Source organism: Sorex fumeus, unplaced genomic scaffold (assembly GCF_029834395.1).
Source record: "Sorex fumeus unplaced genomic scaffold, SorFum_2.1 ptg000063l, whole genome shotgun sequence".
NCBI lineage: Eukaryota > Metazoa > Chordata > Mammalia > Eulipotyphla > Soricidae > Sorex > Sorex fumeus.
In genome coordinates, this window is record NW_026606120.1 from 3819977 (window position 1) to 3835322 (window position 15346).

Here is a 15346-nt window from a genome sequence, read left to right on the forward strand (position 1 = left end):
AAGCAACAGTTTTTCATATTAAAAAAAAGTACTGTAGTTGAAAACATAGATGTCAGAATAGAAAATAGAGGAGAATATGAGATTCTTCTACTATGTATTATTTATTCCCAGGAAAAACTAGATGACCAATTTTCTACGCAGACCCCAGATCCCAGATAAGCAGCTAAGGACCCACACTTTGGTCTCAGTTTCTCTGCAGAAATTCAAGCTGGATAGAGTCAATTTCCTTTTATTCTTCAAAGTAATTCAATTCACAAACATTCTTAACCAAAAGTATAAAAATCCCATAACCTATTTTCATTAACAAAAATAATTTCCTCCCCTTGTAAAGTCAAGTCTTCAAGTCCTCAACCAGAGCAGGAGAGAAAGACTCCAGATCTCCCAGGACTCACTCCGAGGTCTCTGGCATAGGGTCTGCAGTCCCAGAAAGAGTCACCATAAGTAGGAGAGACACTGCTGGGGACATAACTTCAGAGTTTCAGGGCAGTAATGGAGATGCAGGTCCTGAGGGAGCACCATTCACACCAGAGTCTGAGCTCACAGGCTCCTTCTCAGAAGACGGAAAACTGTTAAGAGGTACAGGGACCTCAGGCTCATGCACCATGGAGCAGATGGTCATGGACACCTTCCCTGAAAATATCATAAAGTATGGAAAGAGTTTCCCAGAGAAGGAAGTCTGAGAGAAGGAGAAAATGTGGGAGCCATCAGTCATATTATAGAAGGAGACATCCCCTCCCTCAGGGTCCAGGAAAACCCCCAGCCTGTGGGGAACCTGACAAAGGGACGGAGGAGTGGTAGAACTATTTAAAGCACAAAATCCTTTTTCATAATTCCCCACAACCCAGAACCCCTTTTGTGGAGACTCTTGGTACCAGCCTGTCCTTTTCGCGTCTTCTCTACAGACCCCTAGACCCCACATGCTTTTGTCTCCATTCCTGATTTCCACCTCCCAGCAACAGCGCCCTGATGTGATGCCCACAAGGCCTAAGATGCTATATTTGCCTTCTGATGCTGAAGTAGGGACAGCGTCATTCAAGGTCAGACTTGTATTCTTGTGAGAGACAACAATGTCGGGATGGGCAGATTCTGGATCCAGAGTGACAGGCCCTGCAGAGAGAAGCACCAGTCATGTTCTGAGTCTCCCCTGACTCAGATCAGAGGCAGACTGCCACCTCATCCCAGACACTGAGCTACAAGTTATAGAGAAATGAGCCTCCTGAAATGAGGAGATTGTGACATCAGTCCTCTAAGCAAGAAAAGGAGCCAGAGACTGTTTTTGGATTAGATGTTAAATATGTCACAAGGCTCTTAAGGATCAGTGTGAACTCCATGAAACTGCTTTAGCCTCCATATAAGTCACACCTACCACCCTCCACCCACCACCACTCATCTGTGTCAACACAGAGAGATGAAAGCAAGGCCAGAGTTGTGTGGGTAGCAGCAGTAGGACCTCCCAGAAAGAACAAGTTACTCACAGGTCTGGAAAATGTCCTTGCGCCAATCTGTAAGAAACATACACACATACACACATTCATGTCAGAGATTTGTAGACACTATACATTGAGTACATATCTGAAACATCATAATGAAATAATAATAGGGACATTTTGAAAACATTCAATAGGTTCTTTTATATACACTTTTGACACATTTATGTGCACGCATGTGCATACACGTGCACACACACAAACACAAACTCATCATGCACCAAGGTCTTCATTAAGGATAAGCCCAAAAGTTCAATACCCAGGAATTGAGAGACTGTACAAATATCTCTCAGTATGAGAAACAGAAATGTAACTACCCATATATGATCATCCATCTTTGCTTATCAAGCACATAGACATGCTTATCCTGAAAAGTGATTTTCTTGGAAAAAATTAAGAGATCAATATTTTCTAGGTCACACTTTACTTATGAAGAACTTATAAAGATTGTTCTAGATCTCTAAGTTTTCTCTAAACAATAGAAGGAGAAAATTATTTGCCTGAGGTTCACTTAATCCATAAGTGAAGGAAACTCAGAATACAGAAAAAGATTTATCTTATCCAGTTAAGAGGCAACTGAGAAGGTTTCAAGGGAAGAAGAAAGATTCAAAGCAGGGAGATACACACATTCAATGAGAGGAATGATGTTAATTATTTGTCTACCCCTTTAGTGAGGTGGTAGGGGGGAAAACCTTCCAAAGAGACAAAAGGGAACAAAATCAAACAAAACTGAATATAGTCAATTTATTTCCCCAAGTTTTCCGAGATCTAGAAAGCTTCCAGGAGAAACAGTGTCATAGCAGAACCCAAAAGAAACCCATGTCCTAACCCCAAGGTAAGTGAAAAATGTTAATTCCATAAAAAATTAATTTTACAGCTGGAACTAAAATTATCGGTGCAGAGAGATGAAAGGCACATGCCTCACAAGTGGCAAACACTGGCTTACTCTCTAACATCAAATGGTCTCCCAAACATAACCCCCAAGGACCAACTCCCCACACCCCCCAGCAGATTCCAGTTGGCCTGGGAAATCTCACAACTGCAGAGCCCAAGAAGCTGTGCACCCTTGGACACTAAATTGACCTGATGCTCCCCTTCAGTTGAAAATAGCTGAGAGGAGACCCCCAGCTTCTGTGCACTGTTTGGGAGACTCGGGAAAAAGAAGGGGGGAAACAAGATTATAAACATCAACATGGAGATATTATCCTGAGTAATAAATAATTAATCACAAGAATCCTTAAAAAGCAAAACCATGTCTCAGCAGCCTGATGGCACCTTCAGACTTTCAGATACCCCAAAATTGCTGCTGTGCCTTTGGCCAGAACCCAAAAACTTTGGGCAAAGTTTACCAAGAAAGTAAACGGCTAAAAGTTAGGTATGTGGGAAACACACCCACAAACCACCTCTGGTTTAGCTATGTAATTGGAGTCATGGCCTCTCTGGTTTCTGATTGAACTGCTTAATGGCCATGATCCCAGAGACTCAGAAACAAGTCTCGAAACCCAGCGGCTTTTGGCAGAAATGCGTCAGGTTCCTGCAGTCAGTTACCAGTGCTGGGCCAACCCAGGTGGGAATAGGTTTCGTGCCTTGGCCTGTTCCCTCTGGTGGCCCGCAGTGATGAGACACGCAGGGCCTCACAGGATGGAGGTGGAGCCGGTCCTGTCCTCACCACCTCAATGAGTCCTCAAGTCATCGCCCACGAATGGCTCTCTGGCTCCTAATCAAGCTGCTTAACAGCCATGATCTCAGAGACTCAGAAACAAATCTCGAAACCCAGTGGCTTTTGGCAGAAATGCGTTGAACCCCACAGTAGGTTACTGTTGCCAGGCCACCTCAGAGGGGAAAGGGTGTTGTCACTCCGCCTGCTCCCCCTTGGCAGCTTGGTGGCCGCTATCTTCCAGAGGCCATTAGACAGTCAGGCTTGGGCCTGCAATGACAAAACTTGTTGGGCCTCACGGGATGGGGGTGGAGCCGGTCCTGTCCTCCCAGTCCCAACAAGACCCCAAGCCATCGTCCACGAACAGCCTCTCTGGCTCCTGATCAAACTGCTTAACGGTCATGATCCCAAAGACTCAGAAACAAATCTCGAAACCCAGCAGCATTTGGCAGAAATGCGTCCGGACCCCACAATAGGTTACTGTCACCGGGCCACCCCAGAGGGGAAAGGGTGTTGTCACACAGCCTGCTCCCCCTTGGCAGCTCGGTGGCCGTCATCCTTCAGAGGATTGGACAGTCAGATTTGGGCCCGCAGTGATGAGACACACAGGGTCTCATGTGATGGGGGTGGAGCCGGTCCTGTCCTCCCCAACCCAACGAGACCTCAAGTCATCACCCACGAATGGCCTCTCTGGCTCCTGATCAAGCTGCTTAACGGCCATGATCCCAGAGACTCAGAAACAAATCTCAAAATCCAGTGGCTTTTGGCAGAAATGTGTCTGGACCCCGCAGTAGGTTACTGTCGCCAGGTCACCCCAGGGGGGAAAGGGTGCTGACCCTCCGCCTGCTTCCCCTTGGTGGCTTGGTGGGTGCCATCCTCCAGAGGCCATTGGACAGTCAGGCTTGGGCCCTCAGTGACAAAACTTGTTGGGCCTCACGGGATGGGGGTGGAGCCAGTTCTGTCCTCTCCGTCCCAATGAGACCCCAAGTCATTGTCCACAAATGGCCTCTCTGGCTCCTGATCAAACTGCTTAACGGCCATGATCCCAGAGACTCAGAAACAAATCTCGAAACCCAGCAGCTTTTGGCAGAAATGCGTCGAACCCCACAGTAGGTTACTGTTGCCGGGCCACCCCAGGTGAGAAAGGGTGTTGTCCCTCTGCTTGCTTCCCCCTGGTGGTTCGGTGGCCGTCATCTTTCAGAGGCCATTGGACAGTAGGTTTGGGCCCACAGTGATGATACATTTTGAGCCTCACAGGATGGGGGTGGAGCCGGTCCTGTCCTCCCCACCCCAAAGAGACCCCAAGTTATCGCTCATGAATGGCCTTTCTGGCTCCTGATCAAGCTACTTAACGACCATGATCCCAGAGACTCAGGAGCAAACCTTGGAACCCAGAAGTTTTTGGCAGAAATCCATCCAGATTTAAGTGTTAAAATTTTGGAATTTCAAAATTGCGTGGCCACTACTGCAGCCATGCGACATCATATGTTATTCATAACCAGCAATAGAAAACAAATTGTCTACTGTTGCCTTTTCAGCAGATGAGTGTTGGGGTAAAATCTCAAATAATAATGGTGGGTCTGGTGTCAAAATATTGAATGTGATCAAAGTAGAGAGAGAATAATGTGGAAATCATCTGCCCCACGGGTAGGGGAGGGTGTGGGATGGGGGTATACTGGGGTTGTTGTGGGTGGAGAATGGGCACTGGTGAAGGTATGGGTGTTTCATTGTATGACCGAGACTTAAACCCGAAAGCTTTGTAACTGCTCTCACAGTGATTCAATAAATAAAATTATAAAAAAATTTTTTAAAAAAGTAAGGTGGAGTTCATGCACAATTCAGTCAGCTAATCAGTGGCTGAATAAATAGCAGTACTCCTACATTAAAAAAAGCAAAACCATGTCAAGAATTTGGTCAGACAACTAAATGTGACACCCAGATTTAGGGTCAGATATGTCTGTGTTCTTGGTCTGCAGATGAAAATGGGTCACAAACAAAGATGTCCTCTTGAAGAAGGAAAGAACAACTTCTCCAGGGCAAAAAAGACTTAGGGACAGTGGTGGAGGGATATTCCACTTTGGTGGTGGAAATGGTCAGTATTACCGTATGCCTTCTAAAGCATAAATATTAATCCTACTGTAAACCATAATAAAAAAAAATTAAAATAGGGAGCCAAATTGGTAGCACAGAAGATAAAATACTTGCTTGTATATGGTCAATCCTAATTCCATTCCCAGTACCCACGTGATCATTCAAGCTCTGCTAGGAGTGATCTGGGAGCAGAGATTCAGGAGTAAGCCCTGAGGACTGCTGGGTGTGGCCAAAAAAATTTTTAAAAAGGAGGGGAAGAGCGACAATAGCCTCCATAAACAGGACACAGTCCTAGCCATACTTTCCTGGAATATGACTTGGAGAGCAAGAAAATAGAAAATGTGTTTTGTTTTAAGCTATTAAATTTATGGGAATTCATAATGATAGCAGAGAAAAAGACTATTATACACACATATACTACCTCCAACATGAGAAAAAACATTATATGCAAGGGATATGTCTGGTTAGAGACAAATGATTGAAACCAAGGATTTCACATGAATATTTAGTAGGGAGAATACAAAAGTTCCCAAATAGCTATATGGAATCTACCTCTACTCCCCAAAAACTAACCAAGGTTCTTAACAAGCAGATCAAGTAATCTTTCAAGTGAGGACCTAAAAGGACTAAAGGAGCAGAGGTATCTCTGTCACACACTGACCCAGTGACACATAATCTCCTCTGGCCGTCATAATCCTCCTGAAAAGAGTAAAAGATCACTGACCATTGCAAAGATTGCATATGTTGCAGAATCTTGATATGTATTCTGTGGTGGAGATGCTGTCTCCCAAGAATAAGAATGAAGGAAATAACATTTTTGGCACAGTTGGGGTGTAAATTTGTGACACATCCACTGAGATAAGTTCATTCAGAGAAATTTCTATCTCTTTTGCTTAGATGGACGCAAAAACAGTTGGATTAATCCATATATAAATCTTTAATAAAGGTAAAATATGCTCTTAGAAACAATGAACTTACTGTAGAGATATTATAAACTGCCTACAGGAATCCAATGCATTTGTGTATGAAAACTATGGGAGAAGAAAAGAAATAAAAAAACAAGGTATTTTCCAAGGGGGCTGCTCGCACTAACATGACCTTAAGTAGAGGAGTCAGAGAAGGCAGATCTGTGCCCTAGAGACAGTCCCTGAAGCCCTTAGATGGAGACAACAAAACTGACAGTGACCCCTTCCTGCCGTGGGGTCCTAAGATAGAGAAGGGACAGAAGTGAGGAGTCATAGGACACTTAGAGCACCTACCTGCATACAACTGGGCCTTCCTCCAGGCTGAAAAGGAACACATGGGTGAGAGCTCAGTCAACCAGCCTGCCCAGCCCAGGCTACAGTCCAGCACATCACCCCACCCTCTCTGACAGATACAGGATCTTCAATGTCAGGGTGACACAAGGGGGGTTCGGAGTTGGGGAGCTCCTGCATGTGCAGACACAGGTCAGGACACTGGTCAGGAAGCCTGCATGACACTCTGGTCCCACCACTGTCCTGTTGTGATTTAGCTGCCTTAGCTTCAAATTGTAATACATGTTTCTGCTACCTTCGTTCAGATTTTCCACTAAGGCTTTGTAGATTATACTATGTGTTCAACTACTTAAAAGAATAAGACATCAACTGTTCCGTAATTATTATGCATTTAATTTTATATTCAGCTTTTCTCTTGAAAAGATACTAGAGAAATAAAAGGGGAAATGATTAAGGCAAAAGATGAGGTCAGTTCTGGGGCAGTGAACTTTCTCAGACAACAGCAATCTGCAGCATTGGAGCCACCATCCCACAATGTTCCCATGCCTGCTGAGCCGAGTTCCTGGCTATTTGAATTCACTAATTGATGGTCTCCCATCACTACTTAGCTGCCTTCCATCACTATTTCACCATCACATTAGAGGCCGCAGGGGACAGGCTCTCCCTTGGGTGCTGTTATGAGGGAAGAGCAGGAGTCACACTCTTAAACTCATAATATCACCATTTAGTTATCTGGCTCCTGTAATGACCACATGTGTGTCCCCAGCACACACAGGATGAGGAACACCTGGGCACAGATGGGACCTGGAGCATCACTCACCAGCCAAGTACTCAGCTTTCCTCTGGTCTGAAAGGCAACAGGAACATGTGAGCTCAGAACCACAAGACTTCCAAGGAAGAGGACTCAGGCAGTTGAAGAAAAGCAAAACTTACCTAAATCTGCCTGCAATTCATCTGAAAGAAAACAAAAAATAAATGCATGAACTCCCTTACCTGAAAAACAGAAAACTGTGGGCCTGCAAAATCCACCAAAACAAAAAAGAAAATCTATATCACAAAATTCCACTCCAAACCCATTGGGGTCCGTGGGTAACTCCACCCTCTGGGGACTCCTCGGCCACTTGTTCTGCAATCCTGGAGCTGGAGCACAGGACTCTGACCCACAGTCCTTGGGTCACTCTGGGCCTGGACCTGTCCTGACTTACCTATGGCCTTCAGGGCAGCCTGCTTTGCCTGCTCATCCTCCTCCCGATCCTGGCGCAGCTTCTCTCGTTGCTGCCTCTCCTGCACCTTTATGGAACGTTCTCTCCAGGTGTAATAGGCAGCACCGAGGATCAGGAACGTCAGCAAGGTCACACACAACACACAGACCAGCTTCCACGGAGACGCCTTGGGGAAGAAGGGCTCTGTGGCCCCCAGAAGACCCCATAAGAGCACAGCCAGGACAGCCCAGTCCAGCTCCCCCAGGAATGCCCGCCCCCTCCCTCCTGCTCCCCCACCCACAGGGGAGAGGGTAGCAGAGCCCACCTGGGATGAAAATGGCCATGGCCTTCTCCTGGCCCAGGATGGAGTTGAGGATGGAGCAGGTCACGTTACCCACGGCGCTGTCTCTCACCACCAGCGCCGCCTCTACGCTGAATAGCCCCTCACCATCCTGGGCCTGGGTCTCTGAGAAGGCCAGAAACTTCCCCCCGCTGGAGTCTCTCCACTGCACCTGGGGCTTGGGAAACCAGCCCGCCGCCCTGCACACCACTCGGACCCCGTCCTCTTCAGGCCCTGTGATGTGCACTTGAGGGGAAGAGCCCACACCTGCGGGGGAGAGGGAGGGTCCAGGAGGCTGGATCTGAGCAAGCACACAAGCCCTGGAGCCAGTCACACTGCATCTGCATTGTGTGAAAGGCTAAATTTGGGGGGCTGGAGCAATAGCACAACAGATAGGGTGTTTGCCTTGCATCCGGCCAACCCAAGTCGATTCCCCAAATCCTATATGGTCCCCCAAGCACCACCAGGAGTAATTCCTGAGTGCAGAGCCAGGAGTAACCTCTGTGCATCACCGGGTGTGACCCAAAAAGCCAAAAAAAACGTATCAATTCTTAATCAGTTGTGCATTTTTTTACATTAAAATAAAATATTTAAAGATTTTCTTATCTCTGAGGTTCCTGTCCCCTCCAGCACTCAAGGATTCTAGAATATAGATCGAGTCACCTACCTGCCACCTTCAGCTCCAAACCAGCCTCCTCATAGAAGTTTCCCTTTCTGAAGAAGCAGGTATACTGTCCATTGTCTGCAGCCTGGACCTTGTGGATGCGCACAGCAGCCTCCCCCTGGGAAAGGAAGTCCGTATCCAGGGAGGTCCGCCCCGTGTACTGGATCATCTGCTCCTCCATCTCCTCCTGATGGTTTTGGTAGATGAACACAGCTTCGGAGAACTTGGAACGGAACCACCTCAGCTCCATGTTCTCAACATTCATGACCGGGGACACACGACAGGGCAGTGTGATGTCGCCTCCCACCAGAGCAATAATAGGTTCTGATGGTCCAATCACCAGGAACTCCTCTGTGGATACAGACACGGGAGTAAATGGCTGGGGAGCTGCACGCCCAGGGCAGGAAACACCCCTGGAAAGGAGCCAGGAGAGCTAGAGCAGGTCCTGATGAAAATACCCCAGGATGGAGGACTGGGTCCTGGGGGAGACACAATAGCACAGTGCAGACTCACCTACGGACCCCACGGTGGGCAGATGTAGGAGAAGCAGGATGGCCAGTGGGCAGAGCATGGAACAGGGTGAATAATGCTCCATTTCCTTGAGGCTGGGAAGAGACAGACAGAGGAGGCAGCGAGGACCAACGGGCAAGGCAGAGCCCCCCAGAGCTCTGGATCTGGGAGTCTCAGGGCTGGGACACCCCCACTGGAGAGCATCTCCTCCTGCTCCCTGTGAGGGCAGGGGGCCCACACAGCCTGATGCCAGCTCAGACTCCTCCCAGATCTCTGAGACTACCCACCACAGAGACTCAAGGGAAAAACATACAGTGCTCTGCCTTTCTCTCTCCTTCTGTCCCTTCCCCTTCCCTCCCCTCCCCCACTCTTCCCTCCCCTTCCCTCCCTTTCCCTTCTCTTCCCTCTGCTCCCCTCCCTTCCTTTTTTCCTTCCCTTTTCTTCTCTTCCCATCCTTTCCTTCCCCTTTTCTTCCTTTCCCTTCCCTCCCTAGCAGCATGCCCAGTGCACCCCACTCTACCTAGGACTTCTTGTCAGCACTTGGGACCCAGAGGGAAAGCGTCCTCCATCTCCCCATTGTCACAAACCATCTGTGACTCAGGGCAGAAATCCAGACAGGCCCTCACCATGAGGGACAGACCAGCTCAGCTAGTGACTCTCCCACCCCTAGTGTGAAAAGCCTCAGCACAGACAACACCATCCTCAAGACGATGCTTCTGTTAGCTTGGCCCGCTCACCTGCATTTCAGTCCCACCCCAGACCATGCTGTAAGGGACCCAGGCCATGACCCTGCACTCCACTGGAGCTGCCAGGTCACAACCAGCTGACACATGAGTCCTTTTCCTCCTGCCTTTAAGGGGGATTTGTGCCTCCAGAAAAGCCCCCTGAGAGACAGGACAACAGAGAAGTAAAAATGGATCCTGGTCAGAGAAAACACCCACAGACAACCTTCTGTGTGGAATCTGGGGAGCAGACAAGAGTCTCAGGAAGGACAGGTTCCGGGGGCTGATGGATCCCCCACTCTCTTGTCCACCTGAGTCAGGTTTCCTGACTTTCTTTGCCACATTTACAAAGTAACAGCATCTCCCTCCCAAAGTGAACTTAGAGTGTCTTCAAACCCAACATACCTGCTTCAAAGTCTCCTCAGTAGCGTTTCCAAACCCCGAGACTTGAGAAGAGTCAAGGAACCAGTAACCCCCAAATCTGCCTTTCCACCTGCAGGCAGCTGCTCAGAGCCCCAAACCTGCTTCTGGCTCCAAAACCGGGTGTGCAGGGGCCCTCATGTCTAAGAGGCAGGTGGCTTCCAGGAGGGTGAAGCAGAATCAGGTACAGGTTTCTGGGTGTTTGTCGAGCCCAGCCCGGGCACCCCCTCAAATTAATTGTTCCCTGACATTGTTCTCCAGTTCCTTCCACCATCTGAAAGTGAAAGTCACAAAATGCTCTCCCAGGGGACTCTGCCCTGCCCTGTGGACAGGGCGCCTAGTTATCAGGGAGAAAAGAGCAGGACCAACGCATTGAGAGGGTTGGTCAGGTACTTTGAAACAACACTGTCAGGTCAGAGACACACACCCAGATGAATAAGCACTATGCTCAGTCCGGAGGATGGATTGTGTGGCCCAGGCAAAGCCAGTTCTGCCTCTGCAGAGCTGTCGTGCTGCAGCTCCCAACCAAAGCTGACCCTGTCAGTGCCCTCTGCACAGGGCCTGTCTCACCAAAGGACTCAGGAGTTCCCCACAATCAGGCAATAAGTAAGGGTTTAACACAGCATCAGGAGCTTCCAGGCCCTGGCCCTGCTGTGCTGAATCAACAGTTCCCAAGAGCATCTTAATGTTTTAACAACACACACGGTCTGAGGACAGGCACCCAGACACTGTCCTTCCAGGCTCTGACACCAGAAAATGTCCAAGTCTGTGGTCTCAAGGAAAACCATAAAGACCATGAGTTCCCTCCACCCAGTTCCTTACTTCCTGCAACCCCCTCCACCCCGCTTTCATTAAGGAGACCTGTGTTCACCCATTTACCCTTTCAAGAAATGTGAGGGCCATTCCATGTACTTGACCCCATCCCACCACCCTGTGTACTTTTAATCCACCAAGGAGTTCAAGATTGTTTTCAAATTTTTTTCCAAGTTAACACCAAGGTCCCCGTCACCAATGAGGGTGGTGGCCTGGCCAATCAGTGGCCTCTCAGGAGTGTCCCCACCCACACCAGCCCCTCCTCATCAGTTTCATTCTCCTCCCAAGCCCCTGGCCTCCTCAACTCAGTTTAGATCTACTCACTGCCTCGTTTCCTCAAGGGATTCTTCTGCTCGAACCCTTCTGGGCTCCTATCCGAGTGCTCCCCATTGCTGTCCCAATGCTGTCTCTTCTGGCTCATGTCACTTCTCCAATTCAGGGAGTTTCCCAGCCTCAGACCTTCTCACAAGCCCCCGGGGGCTGCTGCTGCCCCTCATCTGACTCCCCACTGCTCTGTCTCAGAAAGTATCCTCCTGAGGGGGACCTCTGCTCACATTCTGCCCCATGCCTCCAACTGGTACATGGTTGTCCGTTTGGGGGCTTTTCATTCACCACAGCCCTGAGGTGTATTCATGTGAGGAGCGTCTGTGAGATCGACTGGAGGCGGCACTGTGAGCACCTGCTAATCACCCCACGAAACCTCCCTGAGGTCTGTTCAGAGGCTTTGCTTCTACTGCATATTGTCGCTCAGTTTTGCCCACACTCAGGAAACAATAGGGCTGGACCGATAGCACAGTGGTAGGGCGTTTGCCTTGCACGCAGCCAGCCCGGTCGAGCCGGGTTCAATTCCTCCACCCCTCTCGGAGAGCCCGGCAAGCTACCAAGAGTATCGCGCCTGCTTGCCAAAGCTTGGCAAGCTACCCGTGATGTATTCAATATGCTAAACATCAATATGCCAAACACAGTAACAACAAGTCTCAAAATGGAGATGTTACTGGGCCCACTCAAGAAAAATCGATGAACAACGGGAGGACAGTGTTTGTTTGTTTTTGTTTCAGGAAACAATATTGTATACTGTGGGGCATGCTGTTAACTGACCTAAATAAGCCAGCCCTGAAAGACAGTATAGTGCACTATCTTCTCTGTTTTCCTCTCCCCCCTCCCTCACCCCCAATCATCAGCAGATCATGAGTTACAGGATCAAAGAACTGGAAATAGTCTGTTCATCCACATCCCTTTGCTCCCTCAAGCCTAACCACTGCTCAGCATTCACAGGTATATGACTTGGTAAGTGGACACTAGTGGGACCATCACCACAGTCTGCTGGGTTTCTGTCATGATTAGACTCGTTTTATGAGGGAATCACTTCGGTTTCAGAGGCCAGCACCTCTCTCTCAGCCTGTGTTCACTCTCACCTGCTTGAACTCACCTGTTGTATTTGTCTTTAAAGAGCGAAGACTGGACCTCTGTTTGCTGCTTCCACCATCCCAGGTGAGTCTTTCCTCTGACTCACCTCACTGGGTCTATTCTGGAATGGAAGGCAGAGCCCTGATGGAGTCTTCTTCTTCCTTTGTTTGGCACATCCCCTCGCCCATCAAGAGGCCACTGCTCAGGGCCCTCAGGACTGGGCCAATCTACCAATCTACCATTCAAAGAGAGGGGTCTGGGGAAAAGAGCTAGTCCCTATGCTGCCACCTCCACAACTGAGAAATGAGTGCACGTGCACGGCAGGGATCCTGTCAAGCAGTTCCAACTTTATTAAGCAACCAGCATATCTTATATAGACTTGGGCATACAGGGAAGAAATGTGGACAGTCATGTACTCACGGTGGTCAGAACAGACATGTGTTTCATCACAGTTCTATAGATAGGGTTACATTTTTTCTGAGTAATCACAATAACTAAACTGTCACCCACACACCTGCCGGATACATCCTGTCCCATGGTGGCATTCACCCGTGACCGTAAATGTGCATTGCAACAGGCTTCCTGAGTGGTCTAGGAACATCTTCCTGGGATCGAGCCAAAGGATTAGCGCTGCACTTCAAAGCAGGTCAAAGGGGGCTTTTCTCCCAACAGAGTCCTTCCCTACCAGGTGGGTCCCAGCAATCTCCTGTGCTGTATGTTGAAGGGTGGAGGACACACCTGGTAATGCTCAGTGGCTACTGCTGGCTCTACACTCAGGGATCACTCCTGGCAGTGTTTGGGGGGCCATATATGCGGGATGCAAGGAGTCGAACCCAAGGCTTGTGCAAGGGAAGCACCTTCCCCACCATACTATCGTTGCAGCCCAACACATGCCATATTAAGGGCCCTCACCAAGCTCCTGATGTAGATCTGTTTACAGACCTACTCAACAAATTACACACTGCTCACAGTTAATTCTTCCTATCATTCTGTGAGAATAGGCAGAGAATAAAGAACGTAACCTTCAGCCTAATTCCTCAGGATCTTCCAGGAGGGAGTAACTACAAAGACTCACCCCCCAGCACAGCAAGAACACTAGAAAAACAATGGGGAAAACACACAGAAGTCCACCAGGGGGTATGGTGCAACCAGCAGGTCAACCTGGACCTGCAGGGTGCACACCCTGCAGGGAATATGCCAATAGTTTATTTCCTGAAAAAGATGGAAACAAGGGCCATGACCCAAAAACACACAAAAGAATATCCAGGGGGTATGGTGCCACCAACAGATCAACCTGTGCCTGAGGGGCAAGTGCATCAGCAGCCTGATGGTGCCTTTAGGCTTCCTGACATTCAAAATTGCTGCTGTAGCTGTTAGAAAAGATGAAGTCATGAAATTTACATACAAGTGGTACTACATGGAAAGTATCATGCTAAGTGAAATGAGTCAGAGAGGGACAGACATAGAAAGATTGCACTCATCTGGGGACTATAAAGTAACAAATTGGGAGACTAACACTCAAGAATAGCCAAGATAAGTACCAGGAGATTCACTCCATGGCTCAGAGGCCAGCCACATATGCTGTGGGAGAAGATAGCTCGGATAGAGAAGGGGGTACCAAATAAAGAGTGTTGGGAGGATCCTCCCAGGATGAGAGATGCATGCTGAAAATAGACTATAGACCAAACATGATTGCCACTCAATGCCTCTTTTGTTTTTGGGGGTTTTTTTGGTTTTGTTTTTTGTTTTGGTTTGTTTTTTTTTCTTTTTGGGTCACACCCAGCAATGCTCAGGGGTTATTCAAGGCTCTGCACTCAGGAATTACTCCTGGCAGTGCTTGGGGGACCATATGGGATGCCGGGGATCAAACCCAGGATCTGGTGTCCTTGAATACATTCCACTGAATCGTCCCCTAAAGTCCATTTCTGCTCCTTTCATTTGGACTCAGGAATTTGGGGAAGCTCAACTTAATGCAAAAATGGTTAAATTTACAAAGACCAATATTAGTCTCCAGGTTCACACCCCACTGACACCCCACTGTTGTGATATCCCTGTTGAGTGGAAAGACATTTTAAGTTCAAAGAGACAAAAGGGAATTTTATGAAGAGACAGAAGGAAACAAAACCAATTACTACAACTGTGTGATGCAGCTTGGCACACACATGCAAAGAGAGATGAAGGCATAGGCCTGGGCCCTTCGAGTAGTGCAGGAATATTCAACCAGAGCCTCACAGAGAGGGAGGGGCACCCTGCAGGCCCCGCCCACTGCCCCGGTCCAGCCCCACCCTAGCTTCTCTCAACTCAGGGGAAAGGGGAGCAGGAAGGGGACCTTGGACTCAGACCTGCCCCACAATGGCAATCCTGCCCTGAAAGCTGACGTTGCCCTGAGTGCCAGCCCCTGGACTCTTTCTGGGAGGAGAGAGGAGCAGAGAGCAGGCCCAGGGAAGGTTTCCTGAGAAGGCTGGAAGGGGTGCTGGGCACTGGGTCAGGGAGGACAGTGAAGAGCAGCCGTCACTGTCCCCCCAGATCCGCAGACTCCTGCTGCTTTAATCCTTGTTCCCTTGTTCCTAATCAAAACATAAAAGCCTAGTGTTAATATTTTACTTTCCCCTCTGACAAAAAACAAATATATATATATCATATGTATATATATATACATATATATATATCACTGTCCTCTCATTATTCATCAGCTTGCTCGAGAAGGCACCAGTAATGTCTCCATTGTGAGACTTGTTGTTACTGTTTTTGGCATATTGAATATGCCATGGGGAGCT

General features: G+C 48.4%; 1 protein-coding gene across 1 annotated transcript; it reads right to left on the minus strand.

The window, feature by feature from the left end:
- Nucleotides 1-478: 478 nt before the first annotated feature.
- On the minus strand, nucleotides 479-11745 carry LOC130036033 (butyrophilin-like protein 1). The gene is made up of 10 exons (XM_056128004.1): nucleotides 11717-11745; nucleotides 9211-9302; nucleotides 8701-9084; nucleotides 8019-8300; nucleotides 7697-7897; nucleotides 7425-7445; nucleotides 7312-7338; nucleotides 6495-6521; nucleotides 1476-1502; nucleotides 479-1107 (listed from the first exon to the last, which is right to left on the minus strand). The coding sequence occupies exons 1-10, from the start codon at nucleotides 11743-11745 to the stop codon at nucleotides 479-481; spliced, it is 1719 nt and encodes a 572-aa protein (XP_055983979.1).
- Between the last annotated feature and the right edge of the window lie 3601 nt (nucleotides 11746-15346).